The following is a 21589-nucleotide window of genomic DNA, read 5'->3' on the forward strand; positions in this document are numbered from 1 at the left end:
AACTGCAGAGGGTACTGCTTATCTAGAAGACATGACAGCGACATGTTAAGTTTAGGCCCCAGTATGAGGGCCAGAGAAAGATAGTGGCCATGTGCTCATGTGCTTCCTGCTTGGTATCTGGAGGAGGATGAGGTGTCTGTTCCATATATAGTGATGCATCCTTTGCTGGCACAGTGATTCTTGATACCAACTTGGTGCTGCCGGTCTCACAACGGCAGCACGTTAGGAAGAACCTAAATTAGTCAAACTGGAAAGAGGGCCAGGTTGGAAGGGGTGGGGAATCATGTAAGTAAAGGAAGCTTAATCCAGGGTAGTGGCCATGGGAATAAAGAGGAAGAGACGGAGATATATTTGAGAGATTTCTTGGAAAAATAATTGATGGACCTGACCAATCATGCACAGAAGATGAAGGTTAAATAAGTTAAAGAAAATTCCAAAGACGTTTATAGCATTCACCATCTAAATAGCTGTATGAAGGGCTATGTTTGAATGATTACTCAAAGGAGATATATACTTTGAGGTTTTCAGCAATATTTCAAAGGCAGCAAATCCTTGGCACATTTCCAGGCCTTGGTTGTCTCATCTATAAAATGGGGATAATACCAATACTATAGCTGTTATGAGGACTAGAGATAATATCTGAAAGATACAGGACCTGGCTCAATAAACAGCAGTTATTATTATTATTATTAACTTATTTGGGGGGGGAGGGGAAGAGGGAAAGGGATAGAGAAACTCAAGCAAACTCTGCACTGAGCACAGAGCCAGAGGCGGATCTCACAACCCTGAGATTGTGACCTGAGCCAAAACCAAGAGTCGGATGCTTAACCGACTGCGCCACCCAAGCGCCCCCAACAGCAGTTATTATTATGACACTATTGGTTCTAATACTTTAGTGACTAAAGATAAATGTTTTCAATCAGAATTATAACTCTTAATCTAATGGCTAAAGTATATGAAAGAAACGATAATGATGATGATGATGATGATGATGATGATGATGATGATAGTAATGACAGTGAACCTTTACAAGATGCTCATTATGTGCCAATCACTCTAACTAGTGTTTTACATAGACTTCTTTTTTTCAAGGGGTCAGCAGGGCTGCATTCATTCCCTCTAAAGTCTCTTATTTTTATTTTTAAATTTATTTTAAGTAAGCTCTACGCCCAACGTGGGGCTTGAACTAACAACCCCAAGATCAAGAGTTGCCTGCTCTACCAACTAATTCAGCTAGATGCCCCTACATGGACTATTTTATTTTAAATCTTTTATTTTTTTTAAGATTTTATGTAATCATTATGCCCAATGTGGGGTTCAAACTCACAACCCCGAGATCAAGAGTTGTATGCTGTACCGACTAAGCCAGCCAGGAGCCCCTACATCTTGCAACATAAAGTGGGTCCTATTGTTATTACCCTCATTTTACAGATGTAGAAACTGAGGCTCAAAAAATTTAAATGACTTATCCAAGAAACTGATCTGGGATTTGATCAGTAGTCTCTTAATCTCTACCCATACTGAGGTCAGGAAAATTCCCACAAAAGGGAAAAAAGATCCTCAGCTAAGCATACATTTTCTCCCACATACATCTCCAAAGTAAAGCACAGCTTCTTCACTGTGATGGAGGGAGAAGGCAGGGAGTTTGGGGGGCGGGGGAAGGCCCAGTTCTGCACAATTCCCCTCTTAAAAGGGGCCCAGAAAAAACAGGTGGCTTCTTGGGAATTTGCTCATGCTGTTCCATCCCCTTTTCTTTCCTGTTCATGATCAGCTGAGTGGTCTCAGTCTTGCCTCCTCAGAACAATTAAAATTTCCCTCAGGGTAGTCCAGGGCAGTGCTTGATACACAGTCAAGTCTCCTGCAAAGCTGCCCCACTCTGTGTGCCTATGGTTTGCCAGTGTGTTCTACTCACCTTGAGAAGCTTCTCCTGCATCTCAAGGGCTTTTGTTTCTCTCCGCTCTATCCAGCAGGAAAGACTTCGCAGAGCAGCAGCCCGGGTTGGAATTTGAGGATCGTAAGCTGATAAGAGAATCTCCTGGAGCTGGTCTGTGGTTACACTTCCAGATTTCTGGTTTGTAGTAGTTCTGGGTTCACTGACCTCCTGAGGAATGAGTGGAGCATCAGATTTCAGGCCCGTTTGTTTGGATTTCTCATGGCTTTGCTGTTGTTGGAGGTGAGACTCATCAGTGTAACTTTCATGACTGGCTTGTTGCTCTTCTATCTCCCCTTCTGGATCCTTTTTGTTCAGGGTACTCTGGGCAGCCACACTGACAGCCTCAGTGGAAAAGGCCCCGTGTGTAGAGATGGTGATATGGAGATCGACGGCAAGCTCCTGGATGACAGGGTCAGGGTACACCTCGGAGACCTTCTCCAACAAAGGCAGCAACTGCTTCAGGACAGCAAAACCACTTGACTTCAACTACAAAATGAAATGAAAAATGCCAAACCGAAATTAATATAAGAGATGTTAATAATGCCTGAGCACAAGGAAACAATCTCAATAAGAGGGGCAGGAAGCGTATCTTATTCATGGTGTAATCAGCATAGTCTAGCACTCAGTAACTATTGTTGAATAATCACAGCTAACACTTATTAAATACTTACCCTGAGCAGGTACTTTTCTGAGTTAAAAATATACCAGTGAGGCATATGATTACACTTAATTTTTACAACCTGGTGGGAAAAACATGGTTATCTTATGGTTTTAATTTGCATCAGCCAGACTACCTACCAGGGTTATTAAGCATCCTTTCATGTTTATTGGCTGTCTGCATTTCTTTTTCTGTGAACAGCCTGTTTACAACCTTTGTACACACTTACCTATTACAGCTATTCTTACCATATCAGATTTTAATGCTCAGTCATATGGTGAAATTCTTTTCCAGATTATTATATTTTGACTTTTATTAATCTTTTTTATTGTATTTTTTTTCATGTCTATGTACCTTTTGCTATAAAAAGATGAGTTAACATTACATCAAAAACTAATGATGTAATGTATGGTGATTAACATAACAATAAAAATTTTTTAAAAAAGATGAGTTAATATTAGCAAAGTACTTAGTGCCTGACATATAGTAAATGCTATGTAAATGTTTTAAGACAAAATACGATAAACAAAAGAATACCCACATAGTCATACCCCTATGATCCTAGCTATGATTACTATCTTGATTATAAACGGGGGAAACTGAAACACAGAACAGTTAAGTAAAATATACAAGGTCACACCACTGGAAGATGGTAAGATATGAATTCAGTAAATCTGGCTCCAGATTCTACCCTCTCACCTAATACCCCACACAGTCTCAACTGAACAAATAAAGCAGCTTTTAACTACATTTTCTAAAGTGGCTGGTCAGCATTCAAGGACACCATAGGTCTGGAAGGGACTGGGACAATAACTGGAAAAAGAATTTTTCCCAGAAAGTGAGAGTGAAAATTACATAAGGTTTTATTCCCTCTAGAAGCTTTGTGCATAATGCCACATGCCTTCCTAGGAAAAATGCATGTGCAGTGAGTAGAGAAACAAGAAGCAATGATAGGGGCACCGGGTGGCTCAGTTGTTAAGCGTCTGCCTTCGGCTCAGGTCATGATCCCAGGATCCTGGGATCGAGCCCTGCATCAGGCTCCCTGCTCTGCGGGAAGCCTGCTTCTCCCACTCCCCTTGCTTGTGTTCCCTCTCTTGCTGTGTCTCTCTCTGTCAAATGTATAAATAAAATCTTAAAAAAAAAAAAAGAAGCAATGATAATCCTTTTCTGTTTGAAAACACTAGGAATATTATCATATGGGGCTTCATTAGTCCCTGATATTTGAAAACCTGCAGGTCTTAAATCCTTTTTAGAACAAGGCGGGGTATTTATTACTTACTCATTCATTCACTTCATTATCCAACCAACCAACCAACCAACCAACCAACCAACCAACCGTCTTTGTAGGACCTATATAACATTCTCATTTAAATTCTATGTCCGCAGAACTATTACTGTTTATTTTCCCCACCGCTTTCCTTCCAAGTAAATAAAAACTTGAAGTTCATGTCAGGCTTGTATGTGTAGAATTTCACCATACATTCCCCTCAGATTTCTTTGTTTAAACAATTAGGAACTATGCAAAATGGACAGAAGGTAAATTGCTTAGCTTTGCAACATATGTGAACTTATCTGCATGTGTACAACAACTGACCGTTCCAATATTACTATATCTTAAAGGGAGAAGAGAATATGTACATCCAGAATAAAAGTATATGTTATCTAAGAAAAGGGCCAATTTCATCAGGAATCTGTGGAACTGGGAAATATATTTTAGTAATAGATAGTAATAGATATTTAGATAATTTTGCGAGTGTTATCATTATGCCAGACTTCATTCAGTAGTATTCCTCTGTAGTGTTAGGGACATTTGTTTTTTCTTTAAGCATCTGAAATGGGAATATCTACTTATAGCTACAATGTATGGCCTCTTTTTCAACTGTATACAATAATTTCTTCTTAAAAAAAAGATAAATAGATCAATGGAACAAATAGAGAACCCAGAAAGAGACCTATACATAGTCAACTGATCCTTTAAGTTTTTTTTAACTGAAGTACAGTTGACACACAATATTACATTAGTTTCATGTGTGCAAGACAGTGATTCCAGCACAGTCCACTGATCTCTGACAAAGGAGCAAAGTTAACAGAATGGAGAAAAGATAGACTTTTCAACAAGTGGTACTTGAACAACTAGACATTGATGTGCAAAAAAATGAAATTTTTTTTTCAATGCAAGAAGGTGTTTTTATTATAGCACAGGGACAGGATCTGTAGGCAGAAAGAGCTGCCAAAAAACGAATTTAGACACAGACTTTACACTATCACAAAAATTAACTCAAAATGGATCACAGACTTAAATGCAAAACGCAAAACTATAAATTCTTACAAGATAACATTAGAGAAACTCATCTAGATGACTTTGGGTATGGCACTGACTTTTTTAGACAAATTACCAAAGGAAAAAAATCCATGAAAGAAATAACTGATAAACTAGATTTCACTAAAATTTAAAAATTTTTTAACTTTTACTCTGCAAAAGACAATGTCAAGAGAAAGAAGACAAGCCACAGACTAAGAGGAAATATTTGCGAAAGACGCATCTGATAAAGTTCTTTGTGTATCTAAAAGACACAAAGAACTCTTAAAACTCAACAATAAAACAAACAACCCAATTTACAAATGGGCAAAAGATCTGACAGACACCTCACCAAAGAAGATATATTAGATATGAGATGCTCAACATCGCATGTCATCAGAGAATTGCAAATTCAAACAAGATACCATTACACACCAAACTGAGGGTTCTAGAGGGGAGGGGGGTGGGAGGATGGGTTAGCCTGGTGGTGGGTATTGAGGAGGGCACGTTCTGCATGGAGCACTGGGTGTTATGCACAAACAATGAATCATGGAACACTACATCTAAAACTAATGATGTAATGTATGGGGATTAACATAACAATAAAAAATTTTTAAAAAAGATACAATTACACACCTCTTAAAATGACTAAAATCCAAAACACTGACAATACCACATGCTGGTGAGGATGTGAAGCAAGAGGAGCTCTCATTCACTGTTGGTGGGCATGCAAAATGGTACAGCTACTTTTGCAAGACAGTTTGGCAGTTTCTTACAAAACTAAACATACTCTTACCATATGCTCCAGCAACTGAGCTCCTTGGTATTTACCCAAATGACTTGAAAACTTATGTCCATACAAAAACCTACACATTGATGTTTATAGCAGCTTCATTCATAATTGCCAAAACTCAGAGGCAACCAAGATGTCCTTTAGTAGGTGAAGGGAAAGATAGATTGTGGTACATCCAGACCATGGAATATTATTCAGCACTAAAAAGAAATGAGCTATCAAACCTGAAAGACACGGAAGAACCTTAAATGCATATTACTAACTGAAAGCAGCCAGTATGGAAAGGCTACAAAGTATATGATCCCAACTAAATTACATTCTGGAAAAGACAAAACTGCGGAAACAGTAAAGAGATCAGTGGTTGCCAAGGGTTTGATGGGAAAGATGAATAGGCAGGGCACAAAGAATTTTAAGGGCAGTGAAACTATTCTGAATGATATTATAATAATAGATACATGTCATTATCCATTTGTCAAAACCCATAGAGTGTACAATACCAAGAGTGAACCATAATGTAAACTATAGACTATGAGTGACAATGATGTGCCAATGTAGGATCACTGATAGTAATAAACGTATCTCTCCTGTGCAGAATGTTGCTAGTGGGGGAGGCTGTGCTCTGTGGGGCAGGAGGGATGTGGGAGATCTCTCTACCTCCTGCTCAATTTTGCTATGCACCTAAAACTGCTCTAAAAAAATAGTCTAGGGGCACCTGGGTGGCTCAGTAGTTAAGCATCTGCCTTCGGCTCAGGTCATGATTCCAGGGTCCTGGGATCGAGCCCAGCATCGGGCTCTCTGCTCGGCAGGAAGCCTGCTTCTCCCTCTTCCATTCCCCCTGCTTGTGTTCCCTCTCTCACTGTCTCTCTCTCTGTCAAATAATAAATAAAAATCTTTAAGTTAAAAAAAGGAAGTCTAATAACAAAAAATCCAACTATCTTTTCTTCGAGTTTTCAAACTTCTTAGTCATTGTGGGATTCATCTTATTCAACTGGGTAACTTCTCTAATCATCATAGGCAAGTAGGTGGATTTTGAATCAAATAGTTTATAAGGCTTAAGATTAAAGTTATGCATTCCTTCAGCTTCATAAGCCTATAGATTTCCCACTATGAAAATAATCAGGGAAATCCAAGACTACAGGTGCCAACTATTTTGTTCATAAATGTTCAAAAAATTTTTGAGGTATAAAATAATATTCACTTAATTGATAGATGAGAAAATGGAACCACTGAGTCATTATTAATTATTTCTCAAGGGTCACCGAGGCCATATCAAAATTGAGAATTAACCATATAGCCCTTATTTCTACTCCTGTCATGCTTCTCAGCACAGATCTCATATCCAGACTTCAGAATTCTGTGTAGAAGGGCCTGAGGCCTGAAGCCCACAAGTGAGTGACAGATTCCTTTATCTGGCTGTGTCTCTTCCAGAGTCTCTGGAATACTTCAGAAGTGGAATGAGCAGAGGTATGCCAGCCCACGTCTATGATTTCTTTCAGGGTGTCAGGAATGAACCAGTTAGATGGGAGTTGTTCTGAATTTCTGCAAGTTTTCAAATTTAAGAACTGGAAGTTGGACGGGTAGGATAGGATTAAGGGTAGGGAGTGGTGGAAGGGAGCATGTCTGCAGAGGTAAACATATGAGAACCAACTGACAGTCAGAGGAGGGCATGTGTCCACTGAAAAAGTCCCACATGAGGCTTTACAAAGCTCACTTAAGGGGCATACAAATGCTCATCCTGCCTTGTAATGCTCCAGTGAGAATCACTATTTTGGAAGAATCCAAAGGTCTGGTCCAGCAATAAAATGCTGACCTAAAAATTCTTAATTCCAAAAAATACTTATGTTTATTCCTTGTGTTCTTACTTCTATATATCATCTATGTTTCTTCAGATATTTAGCTGAGTAGTTTACATGTCCAGTTCTTATTTCTGACATCACTGAATTTATTTACAAGTGGTATTTTTATTTTGGTTCTAAGTCAGCATGCAGTACAGCTTGTTTTATAATGAGCAACACATGAGATACAGAAATATGAATCTTTTCTAAAAAAATTAAGAATTCACTGGCTTAATCACAGCCACTAGAAGGTAAGCTCCATGAGGACAAAGAGGCACATGATAAATATTTCCTGAATGAGTTCACTCTATGATACTCTCAGAAAATGTGGTATGAGATCCCAGGATTTGGGTTTGAGTCCCAGCCCCACCACCCTGAGCCTCAAAGCTCACATCAGCTCTGTGCAGCAGTGCGTTAGGGGACCTGATGGGCCCTGGAACATCGTTAAGAAACTGCTTCCTAAGGGGACAGGGAAGTTACAACATCACACTTTCACTGATGACCAACCCTGAAATTTAGAAAATGAGTTTGGAATAACACTTGTCTTGTTAGCAGTCTTAGACCTACACTTTCTCCAAATTAACTCCTCTTCCCAGACACTATGTTCTAATAATCAACTTAATTACATAAATTAGAAAGTAAAGAAAGGTTTAAATGTTGTTCGATTCTGTTTCATTAGCTAAAACAATGAATTCTAATCAGGGGTAGATATAGTATAATCTAGACTCTGAAGCAAAGGCCTTTGCCTGACAATGACTATCTGAAAACATAATTAAGAATCATGACTTTTTTTTCTAATACAAAAACAGAAAACCCAGCATTTCTATAGAAGCCCCTTATGAATCCATTAATCAAACAGGAAAAAACAAAAAAACAAAAAACTAACAGATCTAGGGCAAAAGTAAAGGGTGACGTGTTTAAGTTCACTTAACTAAATGCAAAGTCAGAGGAATCCAGGATGTAATCAGTGAGTCAGGATGGCTCATGGAAGGGCAGGGACAGGTAAAGACATATATTTGTATTAGTAAGGTGAATCTCTCTTAAAACATGACTAATTTACATTGCCCGTCCCCCAACAACGGGCTTCTAGAAAGGGAAATGGAAATATCTGTGTTCTATTTTCCATTTGGGATGTGGTATAAAATTATAAGTGTTAAATAAGAGAAAAGCAAAAAAACCCTCAACTTATGCAAACAAAGACTATCCTTTTTTCCTTTTTAAAGATTTTATTTATTTATTTGACAGAGAGAGATACAGCGAGAGAGGGAACACAAGCAGGGGGAGTGGGAGAGGGAGAAGCAGGCTTCCCGCTCAGCAAGGAGCCTGATGTGGGGCTCGATCCCAAGACCCTGGGATCATGACCTGAGCTGAAGGCAGACGCTTAATGACTGAGCCACCCAGGCGCTCCAGCAATAAATATTTTTTGAGTGAATGAATTTAAATATTATAAATTAAGCATGTAAAACATACATGCACTCGGGGTGCCTGGGTGGCACAGTCGGTTAAGTGCCTGACTCTTGGTTTCGGCTCAGGTCATGGTCTCAGGGTCCTGGGATCGAGCCTCATGTCAGGTTCTGCGCTCAGTGTGGCATCTGCTTGAGAGTCTCTCTCTTCCCCTCTCCCTCTGCCCCTCTAACCTGTGCTGTCTCTCTCTCTCTCAAATAAATAAATCTAAAAAAAAAAAAAAAGATCCATGCACTGGACACAAGGCTTTAACATGCTACATGCTGAGAGTTGAACAATGGATCCTGCGCTAAAACAAAACAGATGGAATCCTAAGCAATCAGCAGTTTACACAATCTTCCCCCAACTACAGCAGCAGGGACAGGGGCTGAGCTTTGGAGAGCCCCTAGAGTAAGGAACAGAGAAGCGAGTGTTCTCCAGAGATGCCCAACAGTGGTGCCAGGTCAAAAAGAGCCCCGGCCTTCTGATAGTGAAGTCTACCCAGGGGACGAGGTGGAAGCGGTACAACTTTCTTGTCCTCTACTCTGGAGGGAATTCTTACTAACACCTGACTTGTTCATCCTCGTTCCCCTAAGTGCAACATCCATTCTGATTTTCTACAAGGGTAAGAAGGGAAGCAACAAGTTTCTCTCTTCTCTCCTCCCTCCGTCCAACTTTGGCTCATGTCTGCCACTCACCTGAACCGCTCCTCCCAGCATGACAGCCACCAGCCCCATGGACATACTCAGTGTCTGCGACTCCACGGTACTCTCTGCCTGGTGGGCCAGGCTTGCACACGCTCGCTGCAGCGTGGCTGCTACGAAGTCCACAACCTGCGACAGAAACAGAATTTAGAATCGGTGAGGACTAAGAAAGAGAATCTCAAAATTCTCTCTACATCCTCATCTTCTTCCTCATCGACATCATGAAGGCAAACACCTGCAAGAACAGGCATAGTGCTCAGTGTCTTAAGTGCACAGTATCACCTACATCTCATGTCAACTCTAGGAGGTCAATGCTCCTGTCCTCATTATTTTTTTAAAGATTTTATTTATTTAGGGGTGCCTGGGTGGCTCTGCACGTTAAGGGTCTGCCTTCAGCTCAGGTCATGATCCCAGAGTCCTGGGATCGAGCCCCATGTCAGAGGCTTCCTGCTCAGTGGTGAGTCTGCTTCTCCCTCTCCCTCTGCCTGCCGCTGCCACTCCCCCTGCTTGTGTGCGCTGCCCCCCCGCCATAAATAAAGATTTTATTTATTTATTTGAGAGGGAAAGAGAGAGAGCACAAGTGGGGAGAGGGGCAGACGGAGAGGGGCAGAGGGGCAGAGAGAAGCACACTCCCCACTAGGCAGGGAGCCTGATGCAGGGCTCGATCCCAGGACCCTGGGATCATGACCTGAGCTGAAGGCAGATGCTGAACAGACTAAGCCACCCAGGTGCCCCCTCAATTTTTTTTAAGTAAACTCTACTCCCAATGTGGGGCTCAAACTCATGACCCCACGATCAAGAGTTGCATGCTCTTCCGACTGAGCCAGCCAGGCACCCCGTCCTCATTTTTTGGTGAAGAATCTGTGAGCTGGTCAAGGCCACGCAGTCAATAAATGAGAAACCTCACTGATACTTTCCCAAATGTTTTAATATACTAATCCAACATCCTTGACTTTTCATGAATTTTGCCAGGAAATTAAAATGAAAAATGATTTGATACTTTCTGACCATCTTAGAGGGTTCTAGATCTGCTTCTCCTAATGAGGACTCCCCTGCCCCAACCTGGTTGTGACAGTCTGATTCTAGTAAGCAAAGAATGGGGGAAGAGGCGCTTAATTTTATCTAGAACTGAATCCTCAAACAATCTGTACAAATGATCCAGAGTCATTTTTTTAAGTATCAAATATTTTTAAAGGATTAAGATTATTCATATTTAAGATTTTATACAGCATTTGGCTAACTAAGCTTTAAATGGAATTAATTTGGTCAGCATTTTAACTGCACTTGTATTAATCACCTTAAGTAGAAATAACTTTGAATAAAAGCAAACACACACACATCCGTGCATCTGCATGCACACACGTGCAAGCATGCACACACGCACGCACATTCAGGATTAATGGCTCAAAAGGGAAAAATCATTTTGAAAGTGGTACAGCTGAGATAGGTAATAATAAGCCTCTAAATACCATGCAAGCTTGCATGTTTAATTCTCTGGGCAAATCACATGATATGCTATGAGTCTTTATTGCAAGCTTAAAGTCAGGAGAATGGCTTGTTACCACTTGTCTTTGGAGCAAGGCAGGAAACTAGAAAGGTTATTAAAAGTTCCACTTACTGAAATGAATAACGCTGGTTATGGCAATTTTCACCACCCTCTCAAGCCTAAGACTTTACTGATATTAGAAATTAAGGACACTGGCCTTTCTAGAGAAAATGCTACATTTACCATCTTGGGCCACCTATTTTGCCTCCAAAGAGTTTTCTAAAGCACCCCTTGATTATAGGAAGCTTCTACTTCAGCACAAATGTACTGTTCAATTGCTGGAAAAGAACTATCTAGCCTTTCCACTTTTTCTAAGTCCTTCCTCTCTCTCTCTCTCTCTCTCTCTATATATATATATGAAGATGCTGCAAAACAAGCAGTATGATCCTATTTTTGTTAAGAAAGAAACTCTATATTTGTATGTATGTAAAAAAAAGTCCCCAAAACCAAAAAACAAAACATCTGGGAGCTTAAACTGTGGTTTGATAGCCAGCTGTTATTGTCATCCATGAAGTGCCCTTTCCCCCAAGCTTTTTTCTCGTAGCAACAAAACCACCATGCCCATCTGGACAACAGCTCCTCCCGACTACTGCTCATCTCCTGTGACTGATGGGGCTGCCAGTCACAAGGATAGGTATGTAACTGAAGCATGTTCTAGAATTTACATACGTTGTGGAGAGGAGGGAGAGACTTTTACTTTTTACTTGACCATTTTTGTAATGTTATGTAATCTAAAAAGCCAAATATTCCTGAACGCTTATAATGAAAAACAGCGGTGCCCTACCCCACTTCTGCCCATCTGCTTGTGGCTCTACAGAGCCAACCACATTTAATGGTTTACGTGCTTAATAACAACAGTAAACATTTACTGTTCACCAGGTGCTGTTCTGAATATGTTACAGATATTCATTCCCTACCTCCTCCCCCCTTCCGATGGGGATGTATAAACCTGCTGCCAACATCCGGGCAGTCAGGTGGGAGCAGGCTGAGGCCTCACTGTTGAGTCTGCAGACAGCAACCTAATGCTCCAGTTTTTCAGTCTCCTGCTGCCACCCAAGTTCAACGTCTCTCAGGAATATGCCTCCGGGCTTTCGCTGGGAAGGGGAGGTGTTTGTACAAATTTAAGGAAGGAATCAAGGGGTCTACTGAACCTTGCAGAGCCTTTCAACCTGTTTTAAGCTCTAAATTCAGCTTCATCTGTACAGCTGATCTACCACCTCCAGTCATTCCAGTGTTCTGCAATGAGAAGTAGCTTGCCTTTTTTTTTTTCTTTTTCTGTTCAAAATAAAATGTGAACAGCTTCATAGAGGTATAGTGCTTTGCTTCTTGACTTCTCCCATGCAGGCACATAGCTCTCCATTTTCGGAGTTGCTAGATCAGCTATTTCCCAGTTTCCAAATGTTGTTACTCTCTTTTATCTGCTATCTCTCCTCTCCTGCTGTTGGCCCCTGTGGTTTCCAGAAGGAGCAGATAAACACATGTGTTCAATATACTATCTTTAATCAGAAGTCCATACTTCTTATATTATGCACTTGTTTAATATTTCTACAATGAGCATGTGTTACTTACGTTAAAAGCGTTTTTAATATATGAGAAAAAAATCATATAAAGCACTTCTACTCTGCCAAGTACAGAGATCTAAATACAGAAAGGTGCAAAGGGTAGCAATTTTCTGAAAGGACAAAAAAAGGAAATCTCACTCATCCCACTCCATTTACACTGGCCTCCTTGCTGAGCCCTCCACGCTTGAGACATGCTTCCTCTTAGCTGGAACACTCTTCCCTGAGGTATCTCTGAGCCTCCCTCCTTCCCTGCTTCCAGATCTCTGCTCATAAGCCTTTCTGGAGGGGCGCCTGGGTGGCTCAGGAGATTAAGCTACCGACTCTTGATTTCAGCTCAGGTCCAATCTCAGGGTTGTGAGCTCGAGCCCCATATTGGGCTCCACGCTGGATGTGAAGCCTGCTTAAGATTCTCTCTATTCCTCTCCCTCTGCCTCTACCCCACCCCACCTGCTCACACACACACACACGTGCTCACTCTCTCGCAAAAAAAAAAAAAAAAAGGCCACTTTCCCAGTGAGGTTCTCCATGACAACTCTATCTACCACACTGTCTTTACATCCCCTTTGTTTGATATTTCTCTCTGGTACTTACTTGTTTACTGTCTCTCTCTCCTGCGTGAATGTAATCCCATGAGGATAGATGTGTGTTGTTCACTGCTGTGTCTCTGGTACCCAAAAGAGAACGTGGCACACAGTGGGCCTTTACTACATATTTGCAGAATGAAGGATGTGGGGGGGCGCCTGGGTGGCTCAGTCAGTTAAGCGTTTGCCTCCAGCTCCGGTCATGATCCCGGAGTCCCAGGATCAAGCCCTGTGTCAGGCTTCCTGCTCAGTGGGGAGTCTGCTTCTCCTTCTGCCTCTGCTCCTCCCCCAGTTTGTGCTCTCTCTCTCACTCACTCTCTAATAAATAAAATCTTAAAAAAAAAAAAACTAAATAAAATTAAATTTCTAAAAAAAAAAAAAAAGGAATGAAGGAACTGGGGAGTTGGTACAGGGCTCTGTATCCATACACAGACCACTGAATGGTTTATGCCTCTCTGTATCTTCTCGTATACTATCTGCCAATATGTTTTATTGAATTTTTTAATCTTTTATCCATAAATACTTCAATATACATTTCTAACAAGGAGTTTTTCTTTTTTAACAGCACTACTGTAATACCAGGAGTACCCGGCTGGCTCAGTCAGTAGAGCATGCAACTCTTGATCTTGTGATTCTAAGTTTGAGCCCCAAGTTGGGTGTAGAGATTACTTAAAAATAAAAATCTTAAAAAAAACAACAACAACAACAACACATAACTACCATACCATGATTACTCTCGATAAAAATTCCTTGTACTTTCTAATACTTAGCCCATGACTGTTGTAAAAATGTCCTCTCACACAATTGATATGTTTGAATGAGAATCCACACACTGCATTTAGTTGACAGGTCTCTTTTAAGCTACAGAAGCCCTGCTCCTTCTTTAATGCATTTACTTGATGAAGAAACTGGGTCATCTGTACTGTGGAATGTCTCACATTCTGAAATTGGCTGATTTTGCTTCTTCATGGCATAACATTGCTGTACCCTCAGTTTCCTTGATTAGATTCAGATCACATTTTATGGACTTTTTTTGTCTTTTGTTTGCTTCTTTTGGGGGTTTGTTTTTTGGGGGAAGAACCCTTCCCAGGTGGTGCTACATACCTCCTATTGCATTACATTAGGAGACACATAATGTCTGCTTGTCTACTTCTGGTGATGTTGAGATCGATCATTCCAGGCTGAAAATATTTAGGGGAACATACACTGATATCTACACTGACCCTGAAATCCACCAAAAATTAAATGGATAAACAGATGGAAAACAAAATGGATAGACAGATGGAAACATAAATATGTGATAAAGGAAATATAATAAAATCCTAATAGTAGAATCTAGGTTGTAGGTATATAGGTATTCACTGTAAAATCCTTTCAAGTTTGAAAGTATTCATAATAAAATGCTTGGGGAAAAAAGGATCAGTTGATTTGGATGTATTTGGCCTAATTACATTCATTATACAGTACCCCTAATAGTTTTAGCAGACATGATTATCACCTAGATCCATTATTTCATTAAGGGATTGCAAAATATAAATTTGTAGGTCTCTTTTTGAATATTTTAGCTGTGATTCTTATATAAAGAAAATTTTTCCACCAACTATTTGGTTACAATGAAATACAGTGCTGACAGAAAAGGTAAGATAAATGTTTTATTCTTTCATTATCAACTTACAAAATAATGACTTGATGCCCTAGCAACTTCCAGAGATGTCCAAAAGGGATTTTAGGGGGGAGAAGCAGACAGTGGCTCAGGTTTTTATAACTTTGATGTGTTTCAATCCATTGCAGGCATTCTTTTTTTTTTAAGATTTTATTTATTTATTTATTTGATAGAGAGAGAGAGATCACAAATAGGCAGACAGGCACACAGAGGGAAAGGGAGAAGCAGGCTCCCCACTGAGCATGGAGCCCGATATGGTACTCGATCCCAGGACCCTGGGATCATGACCTGAATGAGCCAAAGGCAGCCCTTAACCCTTAACTGACTGAGCCACCCAGTCGCCCCCAAGCATTATTCTTTTTAATGCCCAAAATGCCCTATCTGTGGCCAAGAGGAGATCTTTCAAGCTGGCTCCTGAACACTACTGATATGACTTCATTAATCTCAGGCATCTTCCTTTTATTTAGGCAGAAATAGATGCCCTGAGGCTTATAGTGGACAATTCCTGCCCTAGACCTTGAATGAACCTTTACTCCAACGAGCTTTGTGTTCTTCCAGCAGGACATGATATTTAGAAACTACAGTCCAGCACGAAGGATGCTCAGTGTAGCTGGGTTGTCACTGCTGCCTGGCATGGACAGTGGAATGATCAAGGGAATATCTATTTTTAAAAAGAAAAAATTAATTGTGAGTTCATATGAATACTTCCAAATGAAATTCACTATTATAGGAATTTTAGTCAAGTTCTGTAATTTTATATTCATAACTTTTTTTCTTATGCTAAAAATCTTGGTTCCTAATGATATTAACAAAATTACTTATAACATGTATTATTTATAACTTACCCATATGTGTGTGTATTTCAAAATAAATACTAAAATTATCATGAGTAGTAAAACTACTAAATGCAATTTAATATTTTTTTGTGGTTCTTTTCATCTTGATACATTTTAACCTTAGCTGAAGGATAATTTCATGGGACAAGTCACTTCTCTATCAACCTAAAACAATTGTTCCTTAATGAGGAGCAAAGGGAGCTAAGTGCAAAAGCTCAAATCATATAGTTTTTAAGCCATTTTCCCTTCCAACTAACATCTTCAGACAAAAACATAAGGTCTGGGTGAAAAAGTCTTTAGGGAACTGATATAAACACAGGAGAAACAACTCATCCTACTGGGTAGCGTAGCACAGAGTCAGTGAACTGAAGGAATAAGAAGCCAAAAAAGAAATCATGAACATAATTCTCATTAAACAGGCACGTAAGTTGGAGCTGACAGACAGCTGCAAATTTTCTCAGCAGGAGCTATAGTGAAACGCTGCTTAGCAACACCCGAAGGCAGATGACAATGAGGGCGATACAAAGAGCTGAAGAATCAGATTTAAGTGTGACAATGATACCATCTTACAACTGACTATTCACCAGCCAAGCAACAACTAATTCTGGTAATAATGGTAAAAATATGGTGACTGCATTGCCTACGCTTTATTACTTCTATTTCCTGGGTTTTTGGTTGTTGTTGTTGTTTTTAATTTTTTTTTCTTTTTAAGTAGGCCCCACACCTAATGTGGGGCCCAAACTCACGACCCTGAGATCAAGAGTCACATGCTCTACTGACTGAGCCAGCCAGGAGCCCCTTTTATTTCCTATTTTTTATAAAGCTAGTAAATATAATGTCTGAGCCAACAAGATCCAGGAATAGTATTCACATAGCTATACTACCCTTCAAACATTTTAAAAAACATCTTAAAACTTCATAGGCTGCTGTGGAGATAGGCTGTCAGGTAGATCTATGAAATTCAAAGTGGTATTATTATCATTAGCCATTTTTTTTTTTCAAATTTAAGTTTTCTAATCATGCTCAACTTTTGACACATGTTAGAATCATCCATGGGGCTTAAAAAAATACAGATGCCCAGGAGCTAATGAGGACATGCTGGATCAGAATCTCTATAAGCAGTGGGCCGGGCATCCATATTTTGAAGAAGACTCAGAAAACTGTATTGGCCCCCCAACTTGAGGACCCTGTAATGTAACACATCAGTATCTACAACAATTCTCAAAGTTTTCTCTGCATGAGAATCACGTCCGGAGCCTCTCTAACATGCCAGCTTCTCTAACATGGCGGGACCTCCACAAGTGCAGATTCCGTTAGCTGTCGTGGGCTCAGTACTCTGCAGGTTTAAGCAGCATTCCAGGTAACACTGAGGCAGGTGTCGTCAAGCCATTCTCTGAGCATTTTTTTTTTTTTAATATTGTTTGGAAAGCATGTAAAGAAACCAAAATAGACAAATACTACCAGCCTGGGATCTGGGATGTGGCAGCCACTGACCTGAGTGATGTTTGTGAATAGCTGCTCAGACATCCTCTCGCAGAGAACAGTCAACAGCTGGAGGACCAGCAGCTTCTGCTCCTGGTGTTCCACAAGAGTTTGGTGCTGCTCTAATTCCAAGAGGCTTTTGCTGGAGAAGGGCTTTGTTTTTAACTCTGCTTCATTTTCCATGGCCACATGAGTCAACTCCTATCAGCATTGGAGAAAAGAAAAAGTGAAGGAAAAAACCATAGAACTAAGGGCATCAACAACAGTGAGAAAACTCTGTTTGCAATGTATATGTAAAGAACTAGTCTAAGTGTTCATTGTAGCATTATTTATAATAGCCAAAATTTGGAGACAAAGGTCTAGCAATAAGAGAAGGAATAAATAAATTGTATTTATTATACTGGAGCAGTTGAAATAAATAAACTAGACCAATATGGACATCAAAAGAAAGATCTCAAGAAGGGTGTTGAGTGAAAAATGGAAATTGTAGAATAATATGTGTATTATGATATTTATATGAAGATTTAAAACTTCATAACAAAAAGCATACCTACACAAAGAGAACTAGTTTGATAGGCTACTTACTTTATTAGCATTTTTTAGGATCTCTACCACTAGCCCTGCTGAACTGAGACCTCAGGCCATGTAACATTTTCAAACCCTTTTTAGAGACTATTAAATGCTTTCAGCACTTTTTTCCCTATAATATTTAATCTCTACTAATAGATAATTCATTACTATGGGGTTTGTAGGCTTTTCCCCTACACTTCACACTGTAAATTTCCTTGGGAAGGGAAAACCTTAAGTTCCTTAACAATTAATGCTTTACCAAAGTAAGTGGCAGTTTATTTATTTTTTTTTTATTTTTTAAAGATGTTATTTATTTATTTGACAGAGACAGACACAGCGAGAGAGGGAACACAAGCAGGGGGAGTGGGACAGGGAGAAGCAGGCCTCCCGCCGAGCAGGGAACCTGATGCGGGGCTCGATCCCAGGATCCCGGGATCATGACCTGAGACGAGGCAGACGCTTAACGACTGAGCCACCCAGGCGCCCCCTAAGTGGCAGTTTAGAGCAATGGTTCCCAACCGTGCCTGGGAATTTCTGCTTCCCAGGGGACAGTTAGCAATGTCTGAGGACATTTTTGGTTGTCATAATTGGGAAGCAATATAGGCATCTAGTGGTAGAGGTCAGGGATGCTACTAAACATCCTACAAGAAAGTACAGGAGGGGCGCCTGGATGGCTCAGTCGTTAAGCGTCTGCCTTCAGCTCAGGTCATGATCCCAGGGTCCTAGGATCGAGCCCCACATCGGGCTCCCTGCTCAGCAGGAAGCCTGCTTCTCCCTCTCCCACTCCCCCTGCTTGTATTCCCTCTCTCGCTGTGTTTCTCTCTGTCAAATAAATAAATAGAATCTTTAAAAAAAAAAGAAAGAAAGAAAGAAAGAAAGCAAACACAGGAAACCCCCGGCCTCCCAACAAAAAAATTACCCAGCCCAAAATGCCAATGGTACTAAGGTGCAGAAACCTTGGCCCAGAGCAAAGCCTTCTGATTTTTTTGTTTTTTTAAAAGATTTTACTTATTATTTACTTTAGAGAGAGAGAGAGAGCATAGGGTAGGGAGTACAGATGGAGAGGGAGAGAGAGAATTTCAAGCAGGCTCCATGCCCAGGGTAGAGCCTGACAGAGGGCTTGATCCCACAACCCTGAGATCACAACCTGAGCCAAAATCAAGAGTCGGTCGCTTAACCAACTGAGCCACCCAAGCGCCCCTTTTTGTTTTTTAAACAATTTTTTTTAATTCTCCATTTAAGAGCACATCTTCTTGGAATGTTATTTACAATGAGTGGCTAGGTAAGGGGACAGAATGTAAATACAGGAAGAGATGCCTGGGCGGCACAGGCAGTTGAGTGGCTGACTCTTGGTTTCAGCTCAGGTTGTTCTCAGGGTCATGATCTCAGAGTTGTGAGATTGAGCCACACATCAGGCTCTGTGCTCTCCAAAATAAATAAATGAATCATTTTTTAAAATGTGAACACAAGAGGTGAGAAAGTTATCAAAACAGTGGCCCCTACTTCAAGTTCTAGAAGTGTTAGCCCTGATTCTCTCCTTGCAATTCCCCCATAACCACACCAACCTTAAACTCCACAAACATTCTCTTAGACACTTTATTTAGGGAAAATAATGGAGAAAGCAGAGCTGGAGGATAGAAAATCAGAGATCACCCTGTTTACAGTACTGGGTACTACCTGCTGTCAGAGATTAGAGCAAGAGGAAGCACAATCACCAGCACTAAGAAACAGACCCGGAAAAGGTTTCAGGTGGTTACAAAATGAAATGAGAAAGGCAGAACTACTAAATCTCCTTTCCAAATACCTGACAAAACAACAGTCAGAAAGGATAAAGGATCACTCCATAACTGCAAAACCTGCTATTAACTTCAAAAGAGTACTTACTGTCAACACAGAGCAAAGATTAACCCTTTCATAGATCAACAGTTCTACTTTGGTCATCTCTCAAAATTTAGGGCAGATTACCTTGGGAAATAGTTCGATCATACATGTACTGCTGAAGGTAAGGTTTTTTTCTTTTTACCAACCCAAAGGCTATTTTTTTTTTTTTTCCTTGGGATCAAACCATTTTATTGAAGGGCTTCGGGGAATGGTCCAAGAGGAGGAGGACAGGGAGATGCGACGTCCTCGGCCCGGCCGGAACCTTCTCAACATCACAGTCCCCGAAAAGCCAACCCAAAGGCTATTAAAAAATAAATTACTCGGGGCGCCTGGGTGGCTCAGTCGTTAAGCGTCTGCCTTTGGCTCGGGTCATGATCCCAGGGTCCTGGGATCGAGCCCCGCATTGGGCTCCCTGCTCTGCGGGAAGCCTGCTTGTCCCTCTCCCACTCCCCCTGCTTGTGTTCCCTCTCTCGCTGTGTCTCTCTCTGTCAAATAAATAAATAAAATCTTAAAAAAAAAAAAAATTACTCTTACATCCTCTGATTATTTCTCTCTTAGATTAGGACCTTAATTTTAGGAGCTAAAATTATGACTGCCCTGGGGCGCCTGGGTGGCTCAGTTGTTAAGCGTCTGCCTTTGGCTCAGGTCGTGATCCCAGGGTCCTGGGATCGAGCCCCGCATCGGGCTCCCTGCTTGGCGGGAAGCCCGCTTCTTCCTCTCCCACTCCCCCTGCTTGCGTTCCCTCTCTCGCTGTGTCTCTATCAAATAAATAAATAAAATCTTTAAAAAATAATAATAAATAAAAATAATAAAATTATGACTGCCCTGAAAATTCAAAAGGGATCCTGGTACTATCCCAGAATACAGCTGACCGTGTCCTTACTATATGTAGTTCTTACCTTCAAGCAGAAGATGAAGAAGTCACCTGCCAAACCACACTCTTGGCAGTGGGCTAACAAGTCCCCAAGATGCTCTACCTGGCACTGCTCTGAGGACACCTTCTGGTACAGGGCTTCATCTTCATCTTCATCACTGCAACACGGGGAAAGATTTACCTTGGCAGTGTCACCCAGAGATTTTTTTTTTTTTAACTCCATAATAATCTTCTAAAGTAACAGGGTATTTTCATACAGTAAATCATTAGAAAGATCTCAAAATTTGTTTAAGTTATTTTCCTGTTTCTCCATGCTGAAAAAGTATTTATTCTCAGAAGGTAGGGTATCATGTATAACAGTTATTTGCTCAGTGGGGAAAAGACTCATGAAGGAAGTGGCTTTGCAGATGCATGTTGAGGAATTACTATTATTTCAATAAATTGAAAAAGCAAGGAGAAATTAAAGTATAGGTTGTATGCAGATACTCTCGTTCCCGAGGAAGAATAGAGAAAAAGAAGTCTGCAAAGGAAGGTCAGATCACAGAGGGCCTTCAAGGCCATTCAAAGAAAGCTAGACTTTTTCTCGAAGAGCCATTGAAGGGTTATGGGCAGTGGGAAGAGACACTATCCTTACAGGAGAACATGCAGTCAATCTCAACTAATAACTAACCAGCAGAAATACGGAAATGCGTAAAGACTCAGAAAACTGAGTAGGCCAAATTTCCAAGTAATAAAATATGGCCAAGTTACTAAAAGCAATGCTATGATTTCTGCAAAAAGTTTTAAGAAACTTCTCATGAGGTACTAAGGGTTTTAGTTTTATTGCAGATTAAGTGAAAAAACAAAGATACAATATTACTATACTATTTCATGTAAACAAACACAGAAGCACAAAGATGTACTAGAAGACAAAACACTAAAAAAAATGT

The 21589-nt window shown here is 40.4% G+C and overlaps 1 protein-coding gene across 1 annotated transcript in view; it reads right to left on the reverse strand.

Moving 5' to 3' along the window:
* Nucleotides 1-21589, reverse strand: part of TANGO6 (transport and golgi organization 6 homolog) — a 190041-nt gene that overhangs the window by 114351 nt on the left and 54101 nt on the right. Inside the window, exons 10-13 of the mRNA XM_035024893.1 lie at nt 20686-20818; nt 17348-17536; nt 9660-9794; nt 1913-2419 (exon numbers count right to left, since the gene is read on the reverse strand). Of these exons, the coding sequence (XP_034880784.1) occupies nt 1913-2419; nt 9660-9794; nt 17348-17536; nt 20686-20818 (964 nt within the window). The remainder of the gene's footprint in view (nt 1-1912; nt 2420-9659; nt 9795-17347; nt 17537-20685; nt 20819-21589) is intronic.

Source organism: Mirounga leonina, unplaced genomic scaffold (assembly GCF_011800145.1).
Source record: "Mirounga leonina isolate KUSES-001 unplaced genomic scaffold, KU_Mleo_1.0 Mir_180, whole genome shotgun sequence".
Taxonomy (NCBI): Eukaryota; Metazoa; Chordata; class Mammalia; order Carnivora; family Phocidae; genus Mirounga; species Mirounga leonina.